This window comes from Gymnodraco acuticeps, unplaced genomic scaffold (genome assembly GCF_902827175.1).
Source record: "Gymnodraco acuticeps unplaced genomic scaffold, fGymAcu1.1, whole genome shotgun sequence".
Lineage (NCBI taxonomy): Eukaryota > Metazoa > Chordata > Actinopteri > Perciformes > Bathydraconidae > Gymnodraco > Gymnodraco acuticeps.
In genome coordinates this window covers 395,062-422,500 of record NW_022992014.1, presented here as the reverse complement: position 1 = coordinate 422,500, position 27,439 = coordinate 395,062, and the positions used below count along the sequence as shown (strand labels likewise).

Here is a 27,439-nt window from a genome sequence, read left to right as displayed (position 1 = left end):
ATACACCTGAACATCAGCAGGAGAGGACACTTTAAAGTAGAGACAATACATACTGATATACACCTGAACATCAGCAGGAGAGGACTCTTTAAAGTAGAGACACTACATACTGATATACACCTGAACATCAGCAGGAGAGGACTCTTTAAAGTAGAGACACTACATACTGATATACACCTGAACATCAGCAGGAGAGGACTCTTAAAGTAGAGACACTACATACTGATATACACCTGAACATCAGCAGGAGAGGACTCTTTAAAGTAGAGACACTACATACTGATATACACCTAAACATCAGCAGGAGAGGACTCTTTAAAGTAGAGACACTACATACTGATATACACCTGAACATCAGCAGGAGAGGACTCTTTAAAGTAGAGACACTACATACTGATATACACCTGAACATCAGCAGGAGAGGACTCTTTAAAGTAGAGACACTACATACTGATATACACCTGAACATCAGCAGGAGAGGACTCTTTAAAGTAGAGACACTACATACTGATATACACCTGAACATCAGCAGGAGAGGACTCTTTAAAGTAGAGACACTGCATACTGATATACACCTGAACATCAGCAGGAGAGAACTCTTTAAAGTAGAGACACTGCATACTGATATACACCTGAACATCAGCAGGAGAGGACTCTTTAAAGTAGAGACACTACATACTGATATACACCTGAACATCAGCAGGAGAGGACTCTTTAAAGTAGAGACACTACATACTGATATACACCTGAACATCAGCAGGAGAGGACTCTTTAAAGTAGAGACACTACATACTGATATACACCTGAACATCAGCAGGAGAGGACTCTTTAAAGTAGAGACACTACATACTGATATACACCTGAACATCAGCAGGAGAGGACTCTTTAAAGTAGAGACAATACATACTGATATACACCTAAACATCAGCAGGAGAGGACTCTTTAAAGTAGAGACACTACATACTGATATACACCTGAACATCAGCAGGAGAGGACTCTTTAAAGTAGAGACACTACATACTGATATACACCTGTACATCAGCAGGAGAGGACTCTTTAAAGTAGAGACACTACATACTGATATACACCTAAACATCAGCAGGAGAGGACTCTTTAAAGTAGAGACACTACATACTGATATACACCTGAACATCAGCAGGAGAGAACTCTTTAAAGTAGAGACACTGCATACTGATATACACCTGAACATCAGCAGGAGAGGACTCTTTAAAGTAGAGACACTACATACTGATATACACCTGAACATCAGCAGGAGAGGACTCTTTAAAGTAGAGACACTACATACTGATATACACCTAAACATCAGCAGGAGAGGACTCTTTAAAGTAGAGACACTACATACTGATATACACCTGAACATCAGCAGGAGAGAACTCTTTAAAGTAGAGACACTGCATACTGATATACACCTGAACATCAGCAGGAGAGGACTCTTTAAAGTAGAGACACTACATACTGATATACACCTAAACATCAGCAGGAGAGGACTCTTTAAAGTAGAGACACTACATACTGATATACACCTGAACATCAGCAGGAGAGAACTCTTTAAAGTAGAGACACTGCATACTGATATACACCTGAACATCAGCAGGAGAGAACTCTTTAAAGTAGAGACACTACATACTGATATACACCTGAACATCAGCAGGAGAGGACTCTTTAAAGTAGAGACACTACATACTGATATACACCTGAACATCAGCAGGAGAGGACTCTTTAAAGTAGAGACACTACATACTGATATACACCTGAACATCAGCAGGAGAGGACTCTTTAAAGTAGAGACACTTACATACTGATATACACCTGAACATCAGCAGGAGAGGACTCTTTAAAGTAGAGACACTACATACTGATATACACCTGAACATCAGCAGGAGAGGACTCTTTAAAGTAGAGACACTACATACTGATATACACCTGAACATCAGCAGGAGAGGACTCTTTAAAGTAGAAACAATACATAACATAACGACATATTTAATTAACAATGTATTCCTTGAACTCGATGATGATAACTCACACAGTAAATTGATATCATTGTGATTCCTATATGTTATTTATGTATCTGTGTCTGTGTAGGTGTTGAGTGTTGGGTTCCCTGCAGGATTTAAGCTAACGAGCATTTAGCTGCTGCTTCTCCTGCAGTCATGTCAGTAATATCAATAATTATAAAACACATCATAGATAGTATTCTGAAATGGACCAATCTGCAAAATGACTACTTTTACTGTCACTACTTTCACTATATTTTGATGAGAATACTTTTCTACTTTTACTTGAGTAACATTTTGAATGCAGGACTTTTACTGTAACAGAGTATTCCTACACTCTGGTACTTCTACTTTTACTCAAGTACAAGATCTGAGTACTTCTACTTTTACTTAAGTACAAGATCTGAGTACTTCTACTTTTACTGAAGTACAAGATCTGAGTATTTCTACTTTTACTGAAGTAAAATATCTGAACAATTCTACTTTTACTAAGGGACAAGACCTGAGTACTTCTACTTTTATAAATACAATCAAGTGTTAAATCAGAAGATACCCTGCAGTATACAAAGTCATTAAAATAGCTGCACCTTTACCAGCTTTGAGAACACTTTAATGATCAATCATTATATCAAAACCTATATAATGGAAAACAAATGTATGATCACAATCAGAAACATTTGTCCCATATATATATATTATTATTATTGTCATTATTGTTATAATTCATATTTATTTTAATACCGTGTTTCACCACAGGGAGGCAGTGAATTTATGTTTAAAAAGAAAAACTAAAATCCCATGATGCATTGTGGCTTTTCGTTTCTAGTTTCCGGTCCTCAGAAGCTAGACGTTGCTAACAGACGTTGAAGCAGATTTTATACCGAATGTAATGTGTTTAATGTACTTTTAAAACACATACAAATACTTAGTTTATCCTTGGAGGGTGATTTATCCGTTACACCGTGTTTTTGTTGCCTCCCGTTTTTTGTTTGTTGCTTTTTATACCACGTTGCTAATTGGTAAACATAAGTAAAGGCATTAAACGGAGATTAGTGTGTTTAACGGCAGTGTTTTATCAAGGAGAAGAAAGACTGAAGAACCAGGACGAAGAGGGTGTGGGTGGGTGGATGTGTGTGTGTTTTTGTGTCTAGTTTGAATGACTTTGTATACTGCAGGATAGCTTGTGAATTTACTCCAGGTGGAACTAAAGTCTGATTTAAGAGTTGATTATATTTCACATCATTCATCCACATCTGTAAAGTAACTAAAGGTATTCAATACATGTAGTGGAGTAAAAGTACACCATTTACCTCTGAATTGTAGTGGAGTAAAAGTACAAAATAGCATTACATGGAAATAGTGTTGACAGACCTGCTGTTCAAGTGGCCGTGACAGACCTCACTTTTACCTCGCCTACCTCTATTAAGCTTACCATTGATAACAAATGCTAACTTGGCTATAATTTGGTTTGATGGAAAGGATGTATGTCTCAATAAAGTCTTACCAGACATGTGAAGCTAGACAGAACATCCTGAACTCTTGACCTATGCACATTATGCATTTTAGAAGGTGCAAGCAAAGCATAAAAGTTCCAACCACAACATCGATTGAGGACAACAATGCACACAGGATGAGAGCGAACTGTGTACAGACTTGATGGTTTTAGGTCCAACATCCAGGAGCAACACATCTTAGAGACAATAGAGACAGTTTGTTTCTGTTAATAAATTACAGTTGCATATTTGAAATTGAAGTTAAAATACATTTCAATTCTAAACATGACATTTAAAATGTGTTTTGCTTTCATGGACATGTTAATATTCCCTTTTGTTAAAATTGCATATCATTACTATAGTCTTCATTTTTTTAATTTTAACTTTACATTTTTTAATTGATTCATTGAGTAAGAATTGAACCTATGTGACCTCCTTCTCACTCAAAGATAGAAAAGGGGAAACCATCTGATGTAGAGAGGGAGGAGGGAAGAGGCTATGAAAGATGAGTGAAGAGAAACGGGGGAGCTTGGTGGGACTTTTTTTTGGCTTGAATTTGGGTCTTGGGCTCTTTTAGGGCTCTAGGGGGCTCACTTGGGAACCTGTTGCTTTTGTACTTTGACTTTGTGTCCTTGTAAAACTTATGTTCTTTTTTGGATCTTGTAAATCCTCTATATTTGTTAAAAACCTAATAAAACCGGTTTGTACTTTGTACATTTTGACCCAATTCCTGGTCTCTCTGGTGGTCTCTGAAGGTATCTGCTTGGTCTTAGAGCAGTGGTTCTAAGACCTGGCACATAGGTCACATAGGTTCTAAGACCTGGCATGCCTCTGGGGCCCCCTGGGGGGCGCAGAGGCATGCCAGGGGGGGGTGCGAGAGACCAGGAGGAAAAATGGTTAAAAAAAAAAAAAATCATAATTTAAAAAATGATTGATTCGAAAATAATATAATGCAGTACAGTACTATTACGTCTGGGTCTCTGTGTTTCATTAAAGCTCGACTGTGTGTGTGTGTGTGTGAAACGAGCCATTTTGTGTGCACGAGCGAGAGAGAGCGCACCGGTACTGGAGATCGTTGTTGTTAGCTTCTGGTGCTAGCGAGCTACGCTAACAGATATAAGGAGTTTTTTCAACAACAAAGTGGAGGAGAGTCCTCTCCTGTCAGACTGAGAGACTCAGTGAGCTAAAGGACTCTCAGTGGGTCTCAAACGTTTTGGTCACCATTAATGTAAACAATTGTTTCCGAGGCACACGTTTATATGATCATTATAGTTATACAAAAATAAGAGAATAAATGAAAAACAGGTATGAAATACTATCTGACAGTAAAAAAATAATAAAGTTTAAAAGGGTGATTTGTAAAATATCTATAAAGAAAAAGTAAATCTGTTTACAGTTCTGTTTCATCTGGGTGTTGAGAGAGGTATCCATAGAGCTCTTCATGTTGCTCTCAAAGTGCACCAGATTGATGCTTTCAACTTCAATATTTAAAAATAAATCTTCCCGGGGGAGCTTGCCCTCGGACCCCCCTAGAGGAGGTGAGGACCCCCCTATGTGAGATCCACACACCACCTGTAAAAATAGCACTTTACCCCTGCTTACACCTATATGCCGTGAGCTGATTATCGAGCCTTCATTGTAACAGTCACTGTGTATATGCGTGGGGATTGTTGCAGTAGAAAATTCCACTGTAGCGCCCGGTGCATTAATGGGAAACCCTAAATGTTTGAGCACCCTCTATGAAACGTCAAGCTACCCCACAGCACCTCCAAAAGAAATCTCTGGCGCCGCCACTGAGCCTGACTATTTGTGTTGGGGGGGCCCGACTTTTTTTTTTCTCCAAAGGGGGGGCCTGACAGAAAAAGTTTGAGAACCACTGTCTTAGAGTAAGGTAAGAACACCCTTCCTTGGAAAAGGCTGACTCTAGTTGATAATTTGGACTTGAAATTGTTTATGGGAAATAGAAACCCTGCGAAGGTTAAACTGTAGTTTCATATTGGTTACTGTGGTTGATGTGGTTTTGATTGATGCTGAAATATGACATGTGCTCTGCTGATGTGGTAATATCACTGCTGTGATATTGGTGTTTGACTCTGGCTATGTTTGATATTACATTTGCATTGTTTTAATTGGCATAACTGGTTAGGGATTGTGGGTCCTGAAGCTGCCCTAATTACCAGGGAGTCTCCCAACCACACAGGGTTTCTCCTCCAGGGACAGTTTAGATACTGCTCTGGGTTCTACCAGCTCACCAACACCTACTGCACTACACACTCCGTTTTGCGATCCTGGCGGTCGGACATCCAACGCTTTAGTGCCTGAAATAAGTGATACGACGGGCAGCTGGTGTTAGAGGCCAAGCTGAGGCCAAGCCCCCTAAGCAGATTACGTTGATCTTGCGTTTAGATTCTGGGGTTAGTCCTAAACTGGCGTTTTTATACGTACAAAAGTGGTGGGGCACAAAAAACTTAGATGTCTATATATAAGCTTCTGCAGTGACGCGCAGTGAGGTTCATGGCTGGTGAGGCACTGACTCTTCAGGTTTACAAATATTATATTTTGACCTAAATCAAAACATAATATTATTTTCAAAAGCTTTTTTTGTCTGATGCTTCGATTAATTTTAAACAGACAGTTCAACAAAAGGATACCCAAAAAATGTAATTTTATCATTTACAGCCGGCTGAACAAAACGTGCATTTATCTAACAGGTACGTTTCCCACAGATCTTATTTCGAGCTATTTTCTAAAATCCTATGGAGAAATCTCATTGCTTTTTTGTCAAGGGAAGCCATGCGCAGCTTACTTCCGGGTTTTAGGACGCGTCACTGCAGCTCTCTCGTCTCCTCTTCACACACCACACTTTTCGCGGCACACGTACTTACAGCCAATCAGCTCTGAATTATGTGAGATGAGGTATGGTGGGGATGGCTGCTCGGTGCCCCATGGTCATTCTTTTTTTGCCACACACATTAAATAGGAAAATACTCTGAGCATGCGCAGTGTAGTTTTTACAGTCACCATTCATTTAGACAGTGAGAGGGAGGGGCATGATCGGGTTTTGTCCCACATGGCTCGAAACAGCTCAATAGGCACACACTGTAGACACTAAAGAACACAGACTAAAACAACAATGTACAGACGAATCAGATGATTAAATATGATCTTAAAATATATTTGATATATTTTGTTTTGCATTTTTTTGCAATCATTATTGTTAATACTTTCTGCTGACACCTGCCCCTACTGACCAGTCACCACTGGTCCTAAAGGTAGGACGGACGTTTTCCGGAGCCTTATCAGCATCTAAGCTCAGTATCAGTATCAGAGATGACCTAGATATTAACGTTGGTTGTATCAAAGTTAGATTCCTTTTCAATATTAAAGTACAAGTACCTCTAAATAGTACTTAAGTACAGTACTTGAGTAACGCACTTAGTTACTTCTCGCCTCTGCTATTAACCTAAGACGTAGCTGTAGATTTGTCTTGTTGTGTCTATCAGTTGTATTGAGTTGTCTTGTTTTGTGTCAGCTGTAGTTGTGTTGATTATTTCAGAGACACAGCCGGAGAAGGAGCACTGAGAGCAGCATGGAGGAGAACAAAAAGACCCCTGGAGCTCAGGTCAGTGTGCACTTCATCACAATATATTCCTAACACTGTTATCCCCAAATGAATGATCACAACCTGTTTAGAAAATACAATATGAATGCACAATATGGTTTGAACAGTGGTTCTCAACTGGTGGGACCCGTTTTGAGTGGGTATGTTTGAGTGAAAAAAATAAACGTTTATTTTGAAGGCCCGATTTTCTAACGCTATGCATGCAGTAGCTGTTGGACTGGAAGTACCGGAGACCATAAACGGTTTTGAAAACTTCTGTCACGTAGTGATCATCTTCTTGATAAAACGTCTTTGCTGATGTTTTTTCGAGTCTTCTGGCCAATCAGAATCAAGATTGTTGCCGGAAAGGAAAAAAGTTGGTCCCAAGGCCTGACCAGTTGAGAACCAAGGGGTTAGAAGATTACTACTTACTGTTGTTAGTACGTTGCCTCTATTTTCTGTGATTAGAACGTTGCTGTATTTAAAAAAATGTTAAACATTTATTTCTAGATTTTTTACATTTATCACATTACATAAACACAACCGAAAATTCCCCAACATTAGACTTATGGCAGATAAAAAGATAATGCAAAAAAAGTGTGCATATACTAGAATCATCAATCAGTATAAAGTACAGACCAAGAATAGAATTACATTGGCAAATTCAACAAAAATACAATAAAAGCAGATCCACAAACAGAGCAGAGTATAGCTTTCAATTCTCCAAATAGATTAACCATATTCAAAATGTCCTCAGTAGTAGTTGTAGTTTAGCCTTTTCACTTTAACCTTCCTGCCTTTGACTCCGGATCCCGGCGTATATAGACACCAAAAAGAAAGACATTTGGGGAGGCTGGGTTAATGGGAACATGAGTGTACACAGGTATAGACAGAGAGAAGGAAGAAGTAGGATGTCCCCCGACAAACTAAGCCTATATCAGCAAAACTAGGGGCTGAATCTAATCAGCCCTAACTATAAGCTTTATCAAAAAGGAAGGTCTTAAGCACACTCTTAAAAACGGATAGGGTGTCTGCCGCCCGAACACAAACTGGAAGCTGATTCCACAAATGTGGAGCTTGATAAGAAAAGGCTCTGGCTCCCATTGTACTTTTAGAGACTCTAGGAACAACCAACAACCCTGCATTCTTGGAATGCAATGCCCTAGTAGGACAGTAGGATATAATGAGTTATTTAAGGTAAGATGGCGCCTGCCCATTAAGGGCTTTGTAGGCGAGAAGAAGAATTTTCAATTATATCCTGTGTCCTATAGGGAGCCAGTGTAAGGCAGCCAGAACAGGAGTAATGTGGTCCCTTTTCCTAACTCTGGTTAGTTCATGAGCTGAAGTGTTTTGAATCAGCTGAAGCGACTTGACTGGCTTCTTGGTACACCCTGATAATAAGGAGTTACAATAATCCAGCCTTGAAGTAACAAATGCATGGACTAGTTTCTCTGCATCGTTTTGAGGCAAGATATGCCTGATTGTTACGTAGATGGAAGTAGGCGGTCCTTGAAATTGATTTTGTGTGGGCGTTAAAGGATAAATCCTCATCAAATATAACACCAAGATTCCTTACAGTCTCACTGGAGGCCAAATTAATGCCATCCATAGTTAGTATATCTTTAGATAATTTGTTTCGTAGATTGTTCGGGTACTGAGTACAATAACTTCAGTTTTGGTCGTGTTTAACATCAACAAGTTTAAGGTCATCTACGTTTTTAAGTCCTTGAGGCAGTCTTGAATTTTATTTAGATGATTAATTTCATCAGGCTTGATTGATAAATATAGTTGAGTATCATCCGCATAACAATGAACATTTACAGAATGATTCCTTATAATATTGCCTAACGGAAGCATATACTGTATAATGTGAATAAAATAGATCCGAGCACTGAGCCTTGTGGCACTCCATGGCTAACTTTGGTTTGCGTGGAAGATTCATCGTTGACACGTACAAACTGAGAGCGTTCAGATAGATGGGACCTAAACCAGCCTAAGGCAGTTCCCTGTATGCCAACTAAGTGCTCTAGTCTTTGCAATAAGATATCATGGTCGATAGTATCAAATGCAGCACTGAGATCGAGCAAGACAAGAGTAGAGACAAGTCCTTTGTCTGAGGCTATTAGAATGTCATTTGTGACTTTAACCAGAGCTGTCTCTGTGCTATGATGTGTTCTAAAGCCAGACTGAACATCTTCAAATAAATCATTGTTTTTTAAGTAATCACACAACTGTTTTGCGAATGCTTTCTCAAGAATGTTTGAGAGGAACGGAAGATTAGAAATAGGTCTATAGTTGGCTAAAACATCTGGATTGAGGTTGTGATTTTTAAGAAGAGGTTTTATCACTGCTACTTTGAATGATTATGGAACATGGCCTGATAATAAAGACATATTCATAATATTTATTCGCAGCGTATCTGTAGCACTATCAACAACATGATCAATTTGGGGTGGTGTACCTTTTGTATAAGTTTCCTCCCTTACATGCAGACATGCTATCGAGTTAAGTATTGGTGGAATCTCTTCCTTAAATTTGGCTATAGCACTAACAGATAGGTTTCTGCTGCAGGAGCTTTTGACTAATGCTTTGTAGTCTAGGAACAGTACTTCAAAAGTTACTAAGAAATGGTCGGATAAAGCAGGATTTTGCGGTTCGACTAATAGTTGCTCAATTTCAATACCATAAGTCAGAACAAGGTAGAGAGTGTGATTATAGCAGTGGGTTGGTTTATTTACACTCTGACGAAAACCAACAGAATCTAATATAGAGTTAAATGCAACAGTAAGGCTATTTTTATCATCGTCAACATGAATATTAAAGTCACCTACGATAATTACTTTATCTGTTTTAAGTACCAAAGTTGATAAAAACTCAGAGAATTCTGATAAGAATTCTGAATAAGGACCTGGTGCACGGTACACTGTAACAAATAAGATTGGCTGCAAAGTTTTCCAGGTCGGATGCGTAAGACTAAAAACGAGACTTTCAAAGGAGGTATAATTTAATTTTGGTTTAATATTGATAAGTAAACTTGAGTCAAAGATTGCTGCAACTCCACCTCCTCGGCCCGTGCCTCGGGCAATGAGTATTGATATGGCTGGGTGGAGTGGAGTGAGAGAGCATATATCAATATTATAATCTGATATTAAATCATTTACCAATATTGCTTTAGATGCTAGAGATCTTATGTTTAAAAGACCACATTTAATCTTCCTGTTTTGTTGCACTGTAGTAGTTGTTACATTTACTTTTATTAGGTTATTATGTATGACACCTCTATTAGGTTTTACCTTAAATTGTCCTTGGGCAGACACACACACCGCTAATATTGGATATTTTATTGGGTTCGGGATTCCTATGGATGACTGCCTAGGAGAGAGTGCAGAGAAGTGTGTAAGACTGCGACTACTCCTCCTGGTCTCAACTCCAATTTGTCATGGATTAAGTCCACAAAGCCCTGAAATGTTTGCGGAAATGAGATTTGCACCATCCAAAGTAGGATGAATGCCGTCTCTCTTAATCAGACCAGGTTTTCCCCAGAAGGCTGTCCAATTATTTACGAAGCCCACATTGTTTGCTGGGCACCACCAAGACAACCAGCGCTGAAATGATGACATTCGGCTATACATGTCGTCATTGATCAGATTGGGGAGGGGACCAGAGAAGATTACGGTGTCGGAGATTGTTTTAGCATAACTACACACCGATTCCACATTAAGTTTGGTGCATTCTGATTGGCGTAAACGAACATCATTACCACCGACGTGAATAACAATCCTACTGTATTTACGTTTATTTTTAGCCAGCAGTTTAAGATGCGCCTCAACGTCGCCCGCTCTGGCCCCCGGAATGCATGTGACTGTGGAGGCTTCGGTCTCTAAATTCACGTATCTCACATTAGAGCTACCAATAACCAGAGTTGGCTTCTCAGCGGGTGTCTCGCTGAGTGGGGAATATCTGTTAGATACGTGAACGGGTTGGTGGGGACCTGCGGGTTTCGCGTTATGCCCCTTCTGAACAGTCACCCAGTCTCCCTGCTGCTCGGGAGTTGTCGGGGGACGGCTAATAGGAGCTACCTTTTGCCGGTCCGCACCGGCTAACATCGGCTTTACTGTAGCTGAGTTACTTTCTAAGATGCGGAGCCGGGCTTCTATGGCTATGATTCCCGCCTCCAACCTAACAACTATACTACATTTAACACATGTACCGGTACCAGTAAAGGAGGTAGGGAAGTAACCAAACATGAGACAGTTAGAGCAGGAAATAGCACCCGAGGGTGGGGAAAGAGCCATGGCTAGCTATCAAGCTAAAGTAGCTACCGTTAGCAAACCCGAAAAGAGTGTAGACAACTTTGGAGTTACAGTCGCTAAGAGAAGGAGAGTTGTGAGTGCTTAAGCTATAGTAACGTGTGATTACAACGTCAGGCAGTTGCTGTGATCAAGAGTTTTAAAATGATCAATTAAGTTAAGATAATAAGCTATCAGCAACAGAACAGGCACACAGGATACCTGGAGGTGACAACAACCGGTAAGTTACAACATGCTTACCGCAATAGTGGTCCGTGTAGAAACCGTGACACACAGGAAATTCTTCTCTGCTCACTGGTGAGCAGAATGAGTGTTAAGCACATCAGGCTGGCAGTTGTATGGGCATTGCACTATGATGGTTTTTATTTGCACATTGTTAATCATGGAAAATGCATCCTTAAATTGTTTAACTGTGAGGTGTTATACAATTGTACTGTACTCTGGAGAGTTTTTTAAGGTAAGAAAGACACAGCATGATGGGATGCGCAGTACTAGTAGAGAAAACCAAATATGTAAATCCCTTTTTTGTTAATTTACGATTTGCTGCATATAAGGAATAAAACAAAAATCCTCTGTCGTACCATATTGATCATTATTTTGCATCGTATCGCCCCAAATCGCTGTGTTGAATCAAATCGCAGGGGTGAATCGTATCGTATCGCATCGCCTGGTGTTTCAAATGTATCGTTAATTTATCGTATCGTTGGCAACGTATCGAGATAAGCATCGCATCGGCCTCAGTGATGGAGATGCACATCCCTAGTGGACATAGGAGGTTGTTGCAACAAGTTGTTTAACCTGTTAAACCCCATGCCCCCGCCCCCGGGGGCAAAAAACAACAATATTCACGAAACCGTGTATCAGGGCTTCTTAACATTTAACAAACCATTAATGTGTTATACCCACTTAACGGGAAGAAACTCAGCTACCTGACAATATGACATTTTTTCATCTAAACAAAACACAACTCTTACGCACTTAGCACATAACTCACGGTAGTGATCTTTCATATTTCATCGGATCTGCGCAAACAAGATCGCATATGAAATCTGAGATTCCACAGATTCCAATGGTATAAGTATCATCACTGTGTGACCAAAACGGCAAATACTCTTAGCTGTTTTCTGATCAAAAGTTGTGTTCAATGGCATTAAAACGCATATAAACACTGCTGAAGGTTAATCCAATGTCTCTGTCACTTTGAAATGATTACTGATAATCCATCACAACATTTATGTCAATAAGAGTAGTTTTCATATAGTGTATGAGAACTGTAACCCAGCTTCCGGTTTTGGGCATGCTGGCTGTGCATTACTCTCATTCACCAATGGTAATTGAAATTAGATGTTAGCTTTTTGTTTTGATAAATATATATTTCGTATTCCAGTCTCCCTTCAGATATGTTAAGTGGCATGTCATTCAACACAATGCTGCTCACCTCCTTCAGTTCGGAGAAAAGCTGGTTCAGGTTCAGCATTATGGGGGGACAGGGCTGCTGAGCCTAAAGATGGGTCTGTTGGTCCTGGCACAACTGATTTAGTATGAATAGCTGCTAAAAATGTACCTACATTCATCAAAATGTCAGCTAAAGGAGCATTGAAATTAAAAACCTCTTAATTTTCTGTGAAGATATTAACAGTACTTAATGTCAGCTTAGTAAAACATAACATTAAACATATTATTTACAATGGACTACGCTTAGCTAACAGACTCATTTCCACCACTCATGGACCACACCCACCTTTTCTTTTGAAAAACTGGGTGACATACTGTCGCCCTTTAGTCCCTCTCTCTTGTCTTTCTCTCCTTTCTTTTCTTTTTTGAAAGCCTGACTTTGTTAGTCGTTGAGACATGAGCCGCATTCACACCGGAGTACTTTTCCCCGTACTTTTCCCCTTTAGTTCTGTTAGTACCCCTTATGTTGCGTTCACACCAAAAAGAGTACTTAGTGCCGGTAACTTTTACCCCCATTTTTAATGCCTACTATCCTGGGGGGAAAAAGTGCCCCAGTTCTGATTGGCTGGGCAAATTGCAAACCACGCCCCGTAAAGCCGCCATTGTATTTGTCGCATTAGCATTATTAGCATTAGCCCCGCGCACCAACGGAGAGAGAATAACTTATGGCAACGGTGGAGTGATAAGGAGGTGTCGGCATTCTGGCAATTTACTCGGAAGGCTTCAGTAGAAGCTGCTGGGAGTCCCGGCCGGGACTTCCGGCCGGGAATTTGGGCGGCAGTATACGTTGTGAAGTTGTTTGCAGCCTGCCAGTAAACCCAAAGCAAAAGAAGACGAAGTGACGCGATTGGTACTTTGCAGTACTTAGTGCCCTGGGGTAATAAGTGCCGGGGCACTAAGTGCCAGCACTAAGTACTGCAAAGTACGCGGTGTGAACGCTGCTATTGTACACACGTAAGTACTAGCATCCCTGCTCACATGCTCTCACTCTCTGCTAGAAAGTGCCGGTGCAGCACCACGGTTGGAGGCAGAACCAAACCATTACATGTAAATAGAAGGGGGTGTACAGAGGCTTTGGATAATTAACTTTTGGAAGAAAATAAGTTAAATGAATCGTAAGTTTAATGAGTACATTCTCAATATAACATTCTATTAATGTTAATTATTGATGAATGATGAAAGGTTACTTAAACATTTTTTTCTGAATGTTCTAAGATTGTTTGGGCCCCTTTCAGTCACAGGCCCTTAGAATCATCCTAACTTTTCACCCCTTACGGCGACTCTGCATATTTTGCTTGATATTTGGAGTACAAAAACAATCCTGATATCATTAAAAGCTAGGAATCTCCTCTTTCCAACAGTGTATACAACTCAAAATGTGTGATTCGGGTCAATGCGACTGATTGATAGAGCAAGTCACATATGAGGTGGTCCCTGAAAAGCCTTGATAATAAAAAGTGGATTTTATTTAGCTTTTTTCCACGGACCACCTGCAGTACCCGCGGACCACAGTTTGAGAACCGCTGCCCTAGGCAGTGGCGGTTCTAGAACATTTTACATGGGGGGGCAAAGGGGGGGCAAGAGGTCATGCCAGGGTGGCATAGGAGGGCGGACAGTACGTGGTATTTTATACTGTATATAACCTATTTATTGTTAATTCATGTCCGAACACAAGTGTTCTTAATGCACAAGAGAAACAAGGTGTTCAGACAAACAATCAGGTGCCCTTTGAGTCCCCCAAGCTTACCTCAACCATTTTAAATGAAAGGAAACTACAAAATGTATTTTAAAGCAATTAATTAATGGAACAGGTTGTTTTGCATTACAATGTCAAACTAAATATATATTTCGTTTTTAAAAAATTGGTTTTCTTAGTATTAGACAGACATATTTGCATGTCCTCACTAAACATTATTACATATTAATTTAATATCAAACAAATCAAAATGGCCAATTATCCCAAAATGTTGCTGCTAATATAATCACATGCTTGTCAACTTTAACTGATCAAAAATAAATTCTGAAAAAATACTTGAATTATCTATGAAATTGCAATATTGTCCCTCAGTTTGTTTCAACCCCGTCACGCCATACCATTTACCCTCCTATTAAAATAATGGATCAGTCCATGTGTGATCTGCATTGAGGGAATTACATCACCAAAGTGTCCGTTTCTTCTCTTACCTATATTTCAGTTTTTGTATTTTCAGATTAAGATTGACAAGCTCAATATTTCAATTTATAATTAAGTACACAAATTACATCACCCATCTCTTCAGAGAGCTGAAGGTGACCTGTGCAGCAACACATTTCAATCAATATTTGTCAATACTAAGAGCTGCTAGATTGTGCTGCTGTAATGGAATATGTAAGGAGAATAAGAACATACCATGTGGTCCAGCTGGAGTTTCATCTGCCTCCTGATCCCTGCTTCTGTCCCTTTTTCTGACACTTCATCTTTATTCCTCACATACATTTCTTCTTCTTCACTAATGTCTTCATCTCCTCCTCCTGCTCTGACCCTCCTGGTCTCTTCATCTCCTCCTCTTCCTCCTGCTCTGACCCTCCTGGTCTCTTCAGTGAACTCTCTTTTCCTTTTCCTCTTTCTGTTCGTCCTGATCACTTCTCATATGTATTTGTGTTGTTGTTGAATCACTCCTATACTCTGGCCTGCAAGAGTCTACTTGTGAAAAGCACTGGTACAAATGCTTGTATAACTTTACGTGTTAGGGCCATGTAGCCTAGCTAATATGTAGCATATCATATAACATCAGAAAGTATTGATCAAGCGCACACAGGCAGATGTGTTTGGATCCAGTTTTTACAGTAAAGGATGTATCCTGGTTTCATTGATCTGGCCTCATGGCTGTGATGTGTAGTTTACGTGGATGTAATAGTAGGCTACAGCGTAGTTTAGCAAAGTGATCGATCTCCCAGCTAACGCTGTCTGCGTAGTATTTTGTAACGTAACGCCCCAAACAGCGCCCGTCTGTTAAACGCTATCGATTCAAACGGCAGCGTTTTATTAATATTTATTTTCAAGCTCTCGTCCTTAGTAAAAACAAAACTAATGGAAAGGGAAATGCTCCCAGGGGAAGCTGATCCATAGGTGCTGGGACAGCTCGCTCCCTCTCTGCAGCGGTGTGAGCCGCGGTCTGTGTGAACGCTGCTCCGCAGTTTAATGCAGGGCCGTAGCTGCGTTTTTAACGGGCCTAAAATTATATTTAAAATGATTCACTTTTAACTAATGTAATGCTTGTTTTGTTGCTTGAGAAGCTTGTGGAAATAGTGTAGGTTTGTTTTAGTACAGTTTTAGGGAAACAAACGTTAGGGGGGCAGCTGGGGGGGCAAGGCTCTACAGTGGGGGGGGGCAGCTGCCCCCCTTGCCCCCCCGTAGATCCGCCCCTGGCTCTAGGCCACCTGTCTTAATATCATAAATCAAAGGGTGTGATCGTATGGCTATTGCCAACGGCTCCATAGCTATCACAAAAAGTAGAGGTGAAATATGAGAGCCTTGTCTCGTGCCGTGAAAGAGCTTAAACAGTTGTGAAATACAATAATTGGTTAATACTACTGCGGACGAATCAACAAATATAATTTTAATCCATTTTAGAAATGTGTCATCAAGAACAAAGCGCTTAAGCACTTCTAGCAGATAGGGCCATTCGACTCTGTCAAACGCCTTTCCTGCATCGAGTGACAAAATGGCCTTGTCTCCTTACTTTATGGAATCCTTGAGGATTTATAACAAAGCCGTTTTGATCTGCAGCCTTACCACCTTTCATGTTAAGAATGGCATTGGAAATATCTTTGAAGTTCAGTTCCCTATTCATTGCGAGTTTTGTTTCTACAGAAATATTGGGAAAATACAGCCCATCTAGGAGAGTGTTTTGACTTACCGAATTCAATGGATAATCAGATTGATAAAGCCTCTTATAGAACGAAACAAATATTAATTTACAACGGGTCTGTAATTATTGCCCACTGTGCATTTCTAATTTCAACAAAGATGAACGATCAAGTTTTGGGATAGAGTGCAGTTGAAGTCACCTGCCATCGTTACGCGCATTCACACCGCAGTACTTTTCCCACTTTAGTTCCGATATAGTTCTTTTCATCCCCTTTTCCGTCCCTGCTAGAGAGCAGGGACTTTCGTGGGAGAAAAAGGTTCCTATGTCTGATTGGCTGGGCGGATTGAAAACCACGCCCCGTAAAACTCCCAAAAAGTTTTGTGAAGCCGCCATTTTATTATCCTCGCATTAGCATTATTAGCATTAGCCCAGCGCAGAAAAGCAGAGAGACTAACTTATGGCAACACAAAATAAAACATGGGAGCGGTGGAGATGAGGAGGTGTCGGCGTTCTGGCGATTTACTCGGAAGGCTTCAGTAGAAGCTGCTGGGAGTCCCAGCAGCTTCTACTGAAGCCAGTCCCCAACTCCGGGGACTTCCGGCCGGGGACTTTGGGCGGCAGTATACGCCGTGAAGTGGTTTGCGGCCTGCCAGTAAACCCAAAGCAGAAGAAGAAGAAGAAGTGACGTCAGCGGCTTCATTTGCCTAATCCTCCCCCAGGGACTTATTCCGGTGTGAACGCGATCTGTACTTAGTTCATGAGAACTAAAGAGTTCTCATGAACTAAGTTCTCATGAACCTTTGTGGGAAAAGTACTGCGCTGTGAATGCGCCTATTACTTTGCCTGGGAGGGATGCAACCATTAAAAACAGATTCTCAAAAAAAGCGGGACTGTCGTCATTTGGGCCATAGACATTCACCAAGGTGATGATTTATTTTAACATAGTGCCTTGTATCACCAAATATCTACCAGCTGTATCAGATATAATATTGTTCACTCGGAACAGACTTGTGAAGCAACACCCCTAGAGTGAGAAGAAAAACATGATGCCAGTACCTGGCCGGCCATCTCCTTCGCACCTTTAATAAGTCATCCCTAAGCAGAGGGGTGTGTGGTTAAAACGTAGCAGCCTGCAGTCGCTCTTTAGCTGTTCTAATGAAGGTAAACACAGTGAAGTAAACAATAAAATGCACAGCTTTTTGCAGCTGGTGCTACTCTTCTCAGATTCTGCTGAGTTGCACGTTTCTGCCTCCTGGTGCTGTAGAGATTTCATGAAGTGAAGGAGGTTTTCCTTCCCACGGACATGAATTCATAGATCAAGGCAGACTGGTTTACAGACTCTCCTGTTTTGCCGATCCAGTGCTTAAACAAACAGCTCTACACCTCTGGTCAAAATATCCCTAAAATGAAGTCCGAGTTCGAAATATATCTCAAATAATGTATGTACTGCTATTTCCCCACATAAGAATAACAGTCTGCAATGACACGGTTGTCTCCTGTGCGCTCCACTTCCTACTTGGCGCACCGGTAACTTTCTCGTCTCTCTCTCTCTTTTTTTTCCCATTGCCCTTTAGGGGTTCATACAATATGAAAACCATCCATCCATCTTCTCCCGCTTATCCGTGGTCGGGTCGCAGGGCTGGGGGATCCCAAGGCGCTACCCCTCGGTCTCTTCCCAGCTGGACGTGCCTGAAACACCTCCCTAGTGAGGCACCCAGGTGGCATCCTTAATAGGTTCCTGAACCACCTCAACTGGCTCCTTTCCACGTGAAGGAGGAGCCGAGTCCCTCCCGGATGACTGAACTTCTCACCTTATCCCTAAGGGAGACGCCAGCCACCCTGCGGAGAAAACCCATCTCGGCCGCTTGTATCCGCGATTTCGTTCTTTCTGTCATGACCCATCCTTCATGACCATAGGTGAGGGTAGGAACGAAAATGGCCCGGTAAAAAGAGAGCTTTGCCTTCTGGCTCAGCTCTCTTTTCGTCACAATGGTGCGGTAAAGCAATTACAGTACCGCTCCCGCTGCTCCGATTCTCCGGCCCATCTCACGCTCCATTGTTCCCTCACTCGAGAACAAGACCCTGAGATACTTGAACTCCTTCACTTGGGGTAAGAACTCATTCCATACTTGGAGTGGACAGTCCATCGGTTTCCTGCTGAGAACCATGGCCTCAGATTTGGAGGTGCTGATCCTCATCCCAGCTGCTTCACACTCTGTTGCGAACCGATCCAGTGAGTGCTGAAGGTCGCAGACCGATGAAGCCATTAGAACCACATCATCTGCAAAAAGCAGTGGTGCAATCCTTAGTCCACCGAACTGCAGACCCCCTCCCCCATGACTACGCCTCAAAATCCTATCCATGTATATTACAAACAGGATTGGTGACAAAGCGCAGCCCTGGCGGAGGCCAACCCTCACTGGAAATGGGTCCGACTTACTGCTGAGGACCCGGACACAGCTCTCACTTTGGGAGTAGAGAGATTGGATGGCCCTGAGTAGAGACCCCCTAACCCCATACTCCTGCAGCACCTCCCACAGTAACTCCCTGGGAACTCTGTCATAAACCTTCTCCAAGTCTACAAAACACATGTAGACCGGATAACAGAGATGTTCACAAGTCTTTTTTTGCAAGTCCAAGTCAAGTCTCAAGTCTTTGGTCACGAGTCCAAGTCAAGTCTCAAGTCTTTGTGGGGTGAGACTTGATCAAGTCTCAAGTCTTTGGTCACGAGTCCAAGTCAAGTCTCAAGTCTCTAAAAAAAAAAGTCTCATGTCTCTTCTGGTTGTAATAAGCCTTCTATTGTCTGCTGCTATCCAGTCTGTTAAGAATACTGCACAGCTATATCTAAGAAATTCAAAGCATTTACTGTATCATTATCACTCCTATATCTATTAGCATACAGTATCAGTACTGATTAGTTGTTTGTTATATGATCACTTTAAACAGGCTATTGCAATGCAATATGAGGAAAAACATCACACTTTAGCTAAATGCAAACAACTTATAAGCAAAACACTTCAGAATCAGAAATCAGTATCACAAATACTTTATTAATCCCCCGCAGGGAAACTGTGTTAAAAGTACTTAAAAGTATACATTTGTTCTGTGCCATTTGCAACTAAAAAACTATTGCTGCAATATTGTCTGAAATATACTGAACTGGTGATATTAAAACATGACCTGTTCCAAAAGAGATATCTACCATTAACACCATTTACCAGCCAAATGCTGGTAAATCATGCAAGTGGCTGGTACTGTATGTTGCACGCACCAGCCACAAATAACAATGGCAATCTATTGAGTGGCTGGTAACATTTCAACATTCACTAGGCTAGCCATTTGGCCAGTGGACAAAAATGTTAAAATTTGACCTCTGCAACCGTATTGTTTAATTACACTGGGTCTCTAATTACATCTTTAAGTCTACTATAAATAAACATATTCCTCTATCCTCTCACTCAAACCCAGTGTAATGGTAACCTGATAAACCTGTAACATTAACGTTACGTGGTCAACAATAAACCTGTAACCTGCCTATAAACCGACAGATGTATTTATGTATGTAACTATGTATTTTTCTACGTGGCAGCGGAACGTAATGATTAACGTTACCGACCTTTTTTATGTCATGTCAAGAGTTGGATGTCAACGCCACTCAACGCAAACAAGTGTGACAAGCAAACATTCACTCATCTTTTCAAATATTCAGTTACAAAGCTAGTAGCAAGCTAAGTTAACATTATATAGCTGATGCTGAGCTAAACATGTTTGCTAACCGTCCATATGCGTTAATGTGACTGACCACTCCGGGTGAGTTTTCAAGTGCCTGATGAAATTTGACGTTGTTGCACCAGCATCCTTGATTTTAATATTGCAGACTTTGCAGTGTGCGCTCCTTTTGTTGGTGCCGCCGGCGTTTTGTTCGAAGTTTTTATAGTTGAACCTAATTACAAGCGGTACAGCTGCAGGTGTCCCGCCGGTCGCCATGGTGTGACCATGATGTTAATGTTAAAGGTGGGGTAGGTAATTTTGAGAAACCGGCTCGAGATACACTTTTTGTTATATTCCATGGAATGCTCTTAACATCCCGATAGCCGGCCCGGCTAAAGTAACTGGATGACCTACCTGCCTGTCAGCCTCCCATCGGGGCACAAACTTATCTCGTGCCCTCATTGGTCATGTGCGCGTTCGTGTGTGTTGGAGGAGGGGCTCTGTGAGGAAGTGGCAGATTTTCTGCGGTTGTGTATTTTCAAATTCTAGCGATCTCGAGCTGGTTTCTCAAACTTCCCTACCCCACCTTTAATACGCCAAAAATAGAAAACACAATGATTGTTCACGAGTCCCAAAACACGAGTCCAAGTCGAGTCCGAAGTCTTTTGAGTAGGAGTCCAAGTCAAGTCTGAAGTCTATGTGTGTGCGACTTAAGTGCGACTCAAGTCCGAGTCACAAACTCGAGTCCCCATCTCTGCCGGATAAGCATACTCCCAGGCCCCCTCCAGGATCCTTGCGAGAGTAAAATGCTGATCCGTCGTTCCACGACCAGGACGGAATCCGCATTGTTCCTCCTCAATCTGAGGTTCGACAATCGGCCTGACCCTCCTTTCGAGTACCTAAGAGTAAACTATCCCGGGGAGGCTGAGTAGTGTGATGCCTCTGTAATTGGAACACACCCTCCGATCCCCCTTTTTGAAAAGGGCAACCACCACCCCGGTCTGCCACTCCTTCGGTACTGTTTCCGACTTCCACGCAATGTTGATGAGACGTGTCAACCATGACAGTCCCTCAACACCCAGAGCCTTCAGCATTTCTGGGCAGATCTCATCCACCCCGGGGCTTTGCAACTGTGGAGTTGTTTGACGACCTCCGTGACCTCCTCCCGGAAGATTGGTGTTGATCCCCCGTCATACTAAGGCTCTGCCTCTAACATAGAGGGCGGAGTTGTCGGGTTCAGGAGTTCCTCAAAGTGTTCCTTCCAACGCCCTAACACTCCATCATTTGAGTTCAACAACGTCCCATCCTTACTGTACACAGCTTGGATGGTTCACTGCTTCCCCCTCCTGAGGTGTCGCACAGTTTTCCACAACAACTTTGGTGCCGCCCGAAAGTCCTTTTCAATGTCTTCTCCAAACTTCTCCCACACCCGCTGCTTTGCCTCGGCCACGGCTGAGGCTGCTGCCCTTCGGGCCTGTCGGTACCTTGCAACTGCCTCGGGAGTCCCCCGGGATAACAAATCCCTGAAGGCCTCCTTCTTCAGTCGGATGGCTTCCCTGACCACCGGTGTCCACCAGGAGGTTTGAGGGTTACCGTCCCTTGAGGCACCTAAGACCCTGACACCATAGCTCCCTGCCGCGGCTTCGGCAATAGAGGCTTTGAACACCGCCCACTCTGGTTCAATGTCCCCAACCTCCACAGGAATGCCCGAAAAGCTCCGCCGGAGGTGTGAGTTGAAGGCCTCCTCCAGACGCTTCCAGTTCACCCGAACTACACGTTTGGGCTTACCAGATCTGTCCAGAGACTTCCCCCGCCACTCGACCCAACTCACCACCAGATGGTGATCAGTTGACAACTCCGCCACTCTCTTTACCCGAGTGTCCAAAACATACGGCCTCAGGTCCGATGATACGATAACGAAATCGATCATGGACCTTCTGCCTAGGGTGCTCTGGTACTACGTACACTTATGAGCATCCTTATGTTCGAACATGGTGTTCGTTATGGCCAATCCATGACTTGCACAGAAGTCCAGTAACAAACCACCACTCCGGTTCAGATCAGGGGGGCCGTTCCTCCCAATCACGCCCCTCCAAGTGTCTCTATCATTGCCCTAATGTGCGTTGAAGTCTCCCAGCAAGATTAAAGAGTCCCCTTCAGGAGCCCCATACAGGACTCTTTCCAGGGTCTCGAAGAAGGCTGTATACTCTGAACTGCTGTTTGGTGCATAAGCACACACAACAGTCAGAGTTGACAGTGACGTTCCACGTCCCCAAAGCCAGCTTCTGTCACTCGGGTCTGGTCCGTTGAGACCCTCTGCTTTCACTGCCACCCTTCTGGCAGTGCACTCGACCCCATTGCTGTTTCCCGTAGGTGGTGGGCCCGCGGGACGGAGAAGCTCCGTGGCAAGCCTGGCCACCAGACGCTCGCCGACGAGTCCTCCTTCTGGGCCTGGCTCCAGAAGGGGACCCCGGGCTTCCTCTGGGCCAGGTATCCTCACTTCCTGTGTCGTCTTTCATGAGGTCTTTTGAACCGATCTTAGTCTGGCCCCTTGCCTGAGACCAATTTGCCATGGGAGACCGTACCAGGAACACAAGGTTTCAGACAACACAGCCCCCAGGTTCATCAGGGCACACAAACCTCTCTACCACGGTAAGGTGCTGGTTCTTCAGAGGTCAATAAGAAAACAAATGAAAACATTTTTATTTTAAAAGGTAAAGTCCTTTCGAGTCATCTGTCTCAAGCCTAAGTCAAGTCTCAAGTCATGAATAAAGTCAAAGTGAAGTAGAGTCTTTTATCAATGTTAGTCAAGCAAGTCTCAAGTCCAAAAATATGCGACTTGAGTCAGACTCGCGTCAAGTCATGTGACTCGAGTCCCACACCATGTTGCTGTATTACTCTATCAAATATAATACCAATTTAATAATCACAAACAGTTAGTACAAGTAGTATTTTGTTAACTGAAAGTTTGTATAAGTGAGTTTTTCTTGTGTTAACTGTATATGTATTTATGCTTTATGATTTATTTTCTCTCTTTCTCTGCCCGTCTGTTTTAGAAACCGAAAGGAAGAGCAAGACATCACAGCTGTCAGCAATGTGATAAATCCTTTACAACATCTGGAGATTTAAAGCTCCACTGGCGTATTCATACTGGAGAAAAACCGTACAGCTGTAAAGAGTGTGGGAAAACATTCAAGAAATCTGATCAACTCAAAACACATCACCGCATTCACACTGGAGAGAAACCGCACAGCTGTGACGAATGTGGGAAAACATTCATTCAATCAAGTGATCTCAAAACACATCACCGCATTCACACGGGAGAGAAACCGTACAGATGTGAAGAGTGTGGGCAAACGTTTACGACATCAGGTGCTCTCAAAACACATAAACGTGTTCACACTGGAGAGAAACCGTACAGCTGTGAAGATTGTGGGCAAACGTTCACGGCATCAGGTGGTCTCAAAACACATCAACGCGTTCACACAGGAGAGAAACCTTACAGCTGTGAACAATGTGGGAAAACGTTCACTCAATCAAGTGCTCTCAAAACACATCAACGTGTTCACACAGGAGAGAAACCGTACAGCTGTGAAGAATGTGGGAAAACGTTCATTCAATCAGGTGCTCTCAAAACACATCAACGTGTTCACACTGGAGAGAAACCGTACAGCTGTGAAGAGTGTCGGCTAAAGTTCAAGACATCAAGTGCTCTCAAAACACATCAACGAGTTCACACAGGAGAGAGACCGTACAGCTGTGAAGAGTGTGGGCAAACTTTCACTCAATCAGTTCATCTCAAAACACATCAACGTATTCACACTGGAGAGAAACCGTACAGCTGTGAAGAGTGTGGGCTAAAGTTCACGACATCAGGTGCTCGGAAAACACATCAACGTATTCATCATGGAGAGAAACCGTACTGGTGTGAAGAGATGCTGTTTTCTCCCTAACCCATCATGTATTTTCCTAAATCTGACCAACAGTTTTTTTATGTTCAAACCAGCGTTCACACTATGCCAAAACAAGGCCACAGAGATGCTGTTCCTCCCGATATAATTCAAATCATGGTTTTTTAATAGTCTTGTTATTCCTTTTATAAAAATATTATATGTCCAGGATTAAACTGCTAGCCTTGTTAAGCTGCATCCGTTAGTTTCTTGAATAATCTGTTTGCTTAATAAAATGACTTAAAGGTGGGGTATGTCATTTTGGAGAAACCAGCTCGAGTGCACTAGAATTTGAAAGTACACAACCGGAAAAAATCCGCCTCTTCCTTCAGACTTCCTTACAAAGCCCCTCCTCCAACACACACACACGCGCACATGACCAATGAGGGCACGAGATAAGTTTGTGCACAGATGGAATTCAGGCAGGCAGGTGGCCATCCAGTTATTTTAGCCGGGCCGGCTAAAATAATTGGTTGTGCTTTTTATATTGCTATCGGCTGCCACAGATGAAATTTTTTAATGTATTTATTGTCAAAGCATTTAATATATTCATTGCTATCGGGATGTTAAGAGCATTCCATGGAATATAACATACCCCACCTTTAAACTTTCATTGGGATGTTTTGATAGTTCCTGTTGAGTTGGCAGTCTGTTCTGGTCTAAAAAATGTATATGATGACTGTATCTAGAAAATATTCCTGATGTTTTCAGTTTGATTCTGTTCTCTTTTGTTTAAATTATCATAATGTAACAAAATAAAAAAGGCCTTAGAAACAGACTCACATCCCTGCATATTTTTTGTGTTTTTCAGCGCATTATAAACATGTAATTCCCTTGTTTTAGGGCCGCTGACAGCTGGATGAAATGTGTCACTGAAACTTTAATTTTAAGGAAAAATATTCTTTGTAACTCAGAGTAGTTGTCCTGATAACCTGTTAAGCCCCAAACCTGTTTTTCAGGTCTCAGGCTCGAAAATGACATTCCCAGAAAAAATGACTATATCTTCACTTCTAAAAGGGGTAAATTAATAATCTTTTTTCTCAAAGCAATGATAAACCTGTGAGTTGGATTTAGAAAAGTCAGAATCAAGATGAATGCAAAACAAGTTACATTTGACCTCTTTAGAGAGGTTTAGAAAGAAAAAAACACCTCTTGGGTCATTTGGGTGTATTTGCGGTTTCTCTGGAACCCATTGGTCGATTTTGGTGATTGACACCTCTTTTTAATCGTTATAGCCAATAGAATCAAGGGGGAAGTTCCTAAATCCACCTACACATTACCATTGAGGAGTGAAAGTGATGTGCACGCAGCTTGCCCAAACTAAAAGCTATGTTACGCTCTGAAAACTAGGTTTATTGCCATAAATATGATGATGGATTATCATTGATCATTTCAAAGGGACACAGAGACATTGGATTAACCTTCAGCAGCGTTTTAATGCATTTTAATGCCATTGAACACAACTTTTTATCAGACAAAAGCAAAGGTAAGATGTATTTGCCATTTTGGCCCCGTAAAGCTAAGTTTTGTGTTGTCTGGTTTCGCCTTTGCTGCCACAAGTTTTGGTCGCTCAGTGATGATAAGTATACCTCTGGAATCTGTGGAATATCAGCTTTAATATGATATCTTGTTTGTGCAGATTCGGTGAAGTATAACATATTTCTGCTGTGAGTTATGTGCTAAGTGCGTTAGCACTCTTTCGCTTAGTGCTAATTCAGTCAGACAACTCACGTGTTCCTTTAACATGTTTATTAGAAGCAGCATATAGTTGAGTTTGGCGACTAGGCTCGGGCATCATCACTCCATAGATATACATAGCACGATGAGTGATGATTAAATAACTAACCCCCGAGCCTACAGGTGGAAGCTGGGGTGGAAGCTGGGGTGGTGGTGGGGCAGGCAAGCAGCAGCAACATGAAACACAGCAGCAGGAACATGAACGCAGCAATAGCAAGTGAACACAGCAGTGGCAGCAGGCAAGCAGCAGCGACGTAGAGGTAGCTGCGGCATAGCAGCAGCAAGCAATGCATGGAGAGAGATCTGCAGGTTAAATAGAGCGGCATATTAAGGAGACTCTGTTTGGTTGGTTGTAGAGTGGCAAGGGGGCGTTATGTATGAATGCAGCATAAGTGCTCGAGTTGACTGCCTGAACTAGCTCGCAGGCTTCGCCTCATTTCAGTCAGACAACTCACGTGTTCCTTTAACATGTTTATTAGAAGCAGCATATAGTTGAGTTTGGCGACTAGGCTCGGGCATCATCACTCCATAGATATACATAGCACGATGAGTGATGATTAAATAACTAACCCCCAAAACTGCATGGAGATTAGATACTATCCCCCAAAACTGCGTAGCCCGAGCCTGACGCTGGTGATGTAAGACTGATAAGTAGAGGGCCTGGCGAGCTGCCATGTGGCCATTCCCCCTAAGCACATCGGCTTTAAGGGGAATATACTACTTAGTGAGACTGCTATGTGTAGGCCTGAGGAATAGCCCAGAGCCGATTCTTCCCTGAGCACAGTGGCTTGGAGAGGAATATACTACCTATATACACTACCTAGTGAAACTGCTATGTGAAGGCCCGGGAACAGCCCGAAAAGCCATCCCCATTAAGCACCACGGCTTTGAGGGTAATATACTACCTAGTGACTGCTATGTGAAGGCCTGGGAACAGCCCGAAAAGCCATCCCCCTTAAGCACCACGGATTTAAGGGGAATATACTACCTAGTGAAACTGCTATGTGAAGGCCCGGGAACAGCCCGAAAAGCCATCCCCCCTTAAGCACCGCGGCTTTGAGGGGAATATACTACCTATCAAGACTGCTGTGTCTAGGTCTTTGAGGCAGCGACAATGAGCTTTCCCCCCCAAGCATGCAGCTATGAGGGGAATATACTATAATGAAATAAATATAATCTAACCCAGCAACCACCTGGTATGCAATAACAGAATTCTACAGATATACATATTTGAACGTTTACTCATCATCGAGTAGTGCAAGAGCTCATGGTTGTTTGTGCTGAAAGGATCTCATCCCTGTGAGGCACGATAT

At 42.2% G+C, this 27,439-nt stretch overlaps 1 protein-coding gene across 4 annotated transcripts in view; it reads left to right on the top strand.

The window, feature by feature from the left end:
• The window catches only part of LOC117536515 (zinc finger protein 239-like), a 50,364-nt gene extending 25,217 nt beyond the window's left edge, over positions 1–25,147 (top strand). The window contains exons 1-3 of one of the 4 annotated variants that reach the window (XM_034201416.1): positions 2,852–3,137; positions 7,068–7,133; positions 23,496–25,147. In XM_034201416.1, the coding sequence (XP_034057307.1) occupies positions 7,101–7,133; positions 23,496–24,392 (930 nt within the window). In that variant the 5' untranslated portion in view covers positions 2,852–3,137; positions 7,068–7,100 and the 3' untranslated portion in view covers positions 24,393–25,147. Of the gene's footprint in view, positions 1–2,851; positions 3,138–5,384; positions 5,403–6,648; positions 7,134–23,495 lie in introns of those variants that run through there. The other 3 variants (XM_034201419.1, XM_034201418.1, XM_034201417.1) reach the window with 3 other exon arrangements.
• Positions 25,148–27,439: the final 2,292 nt, after the last annotated feature.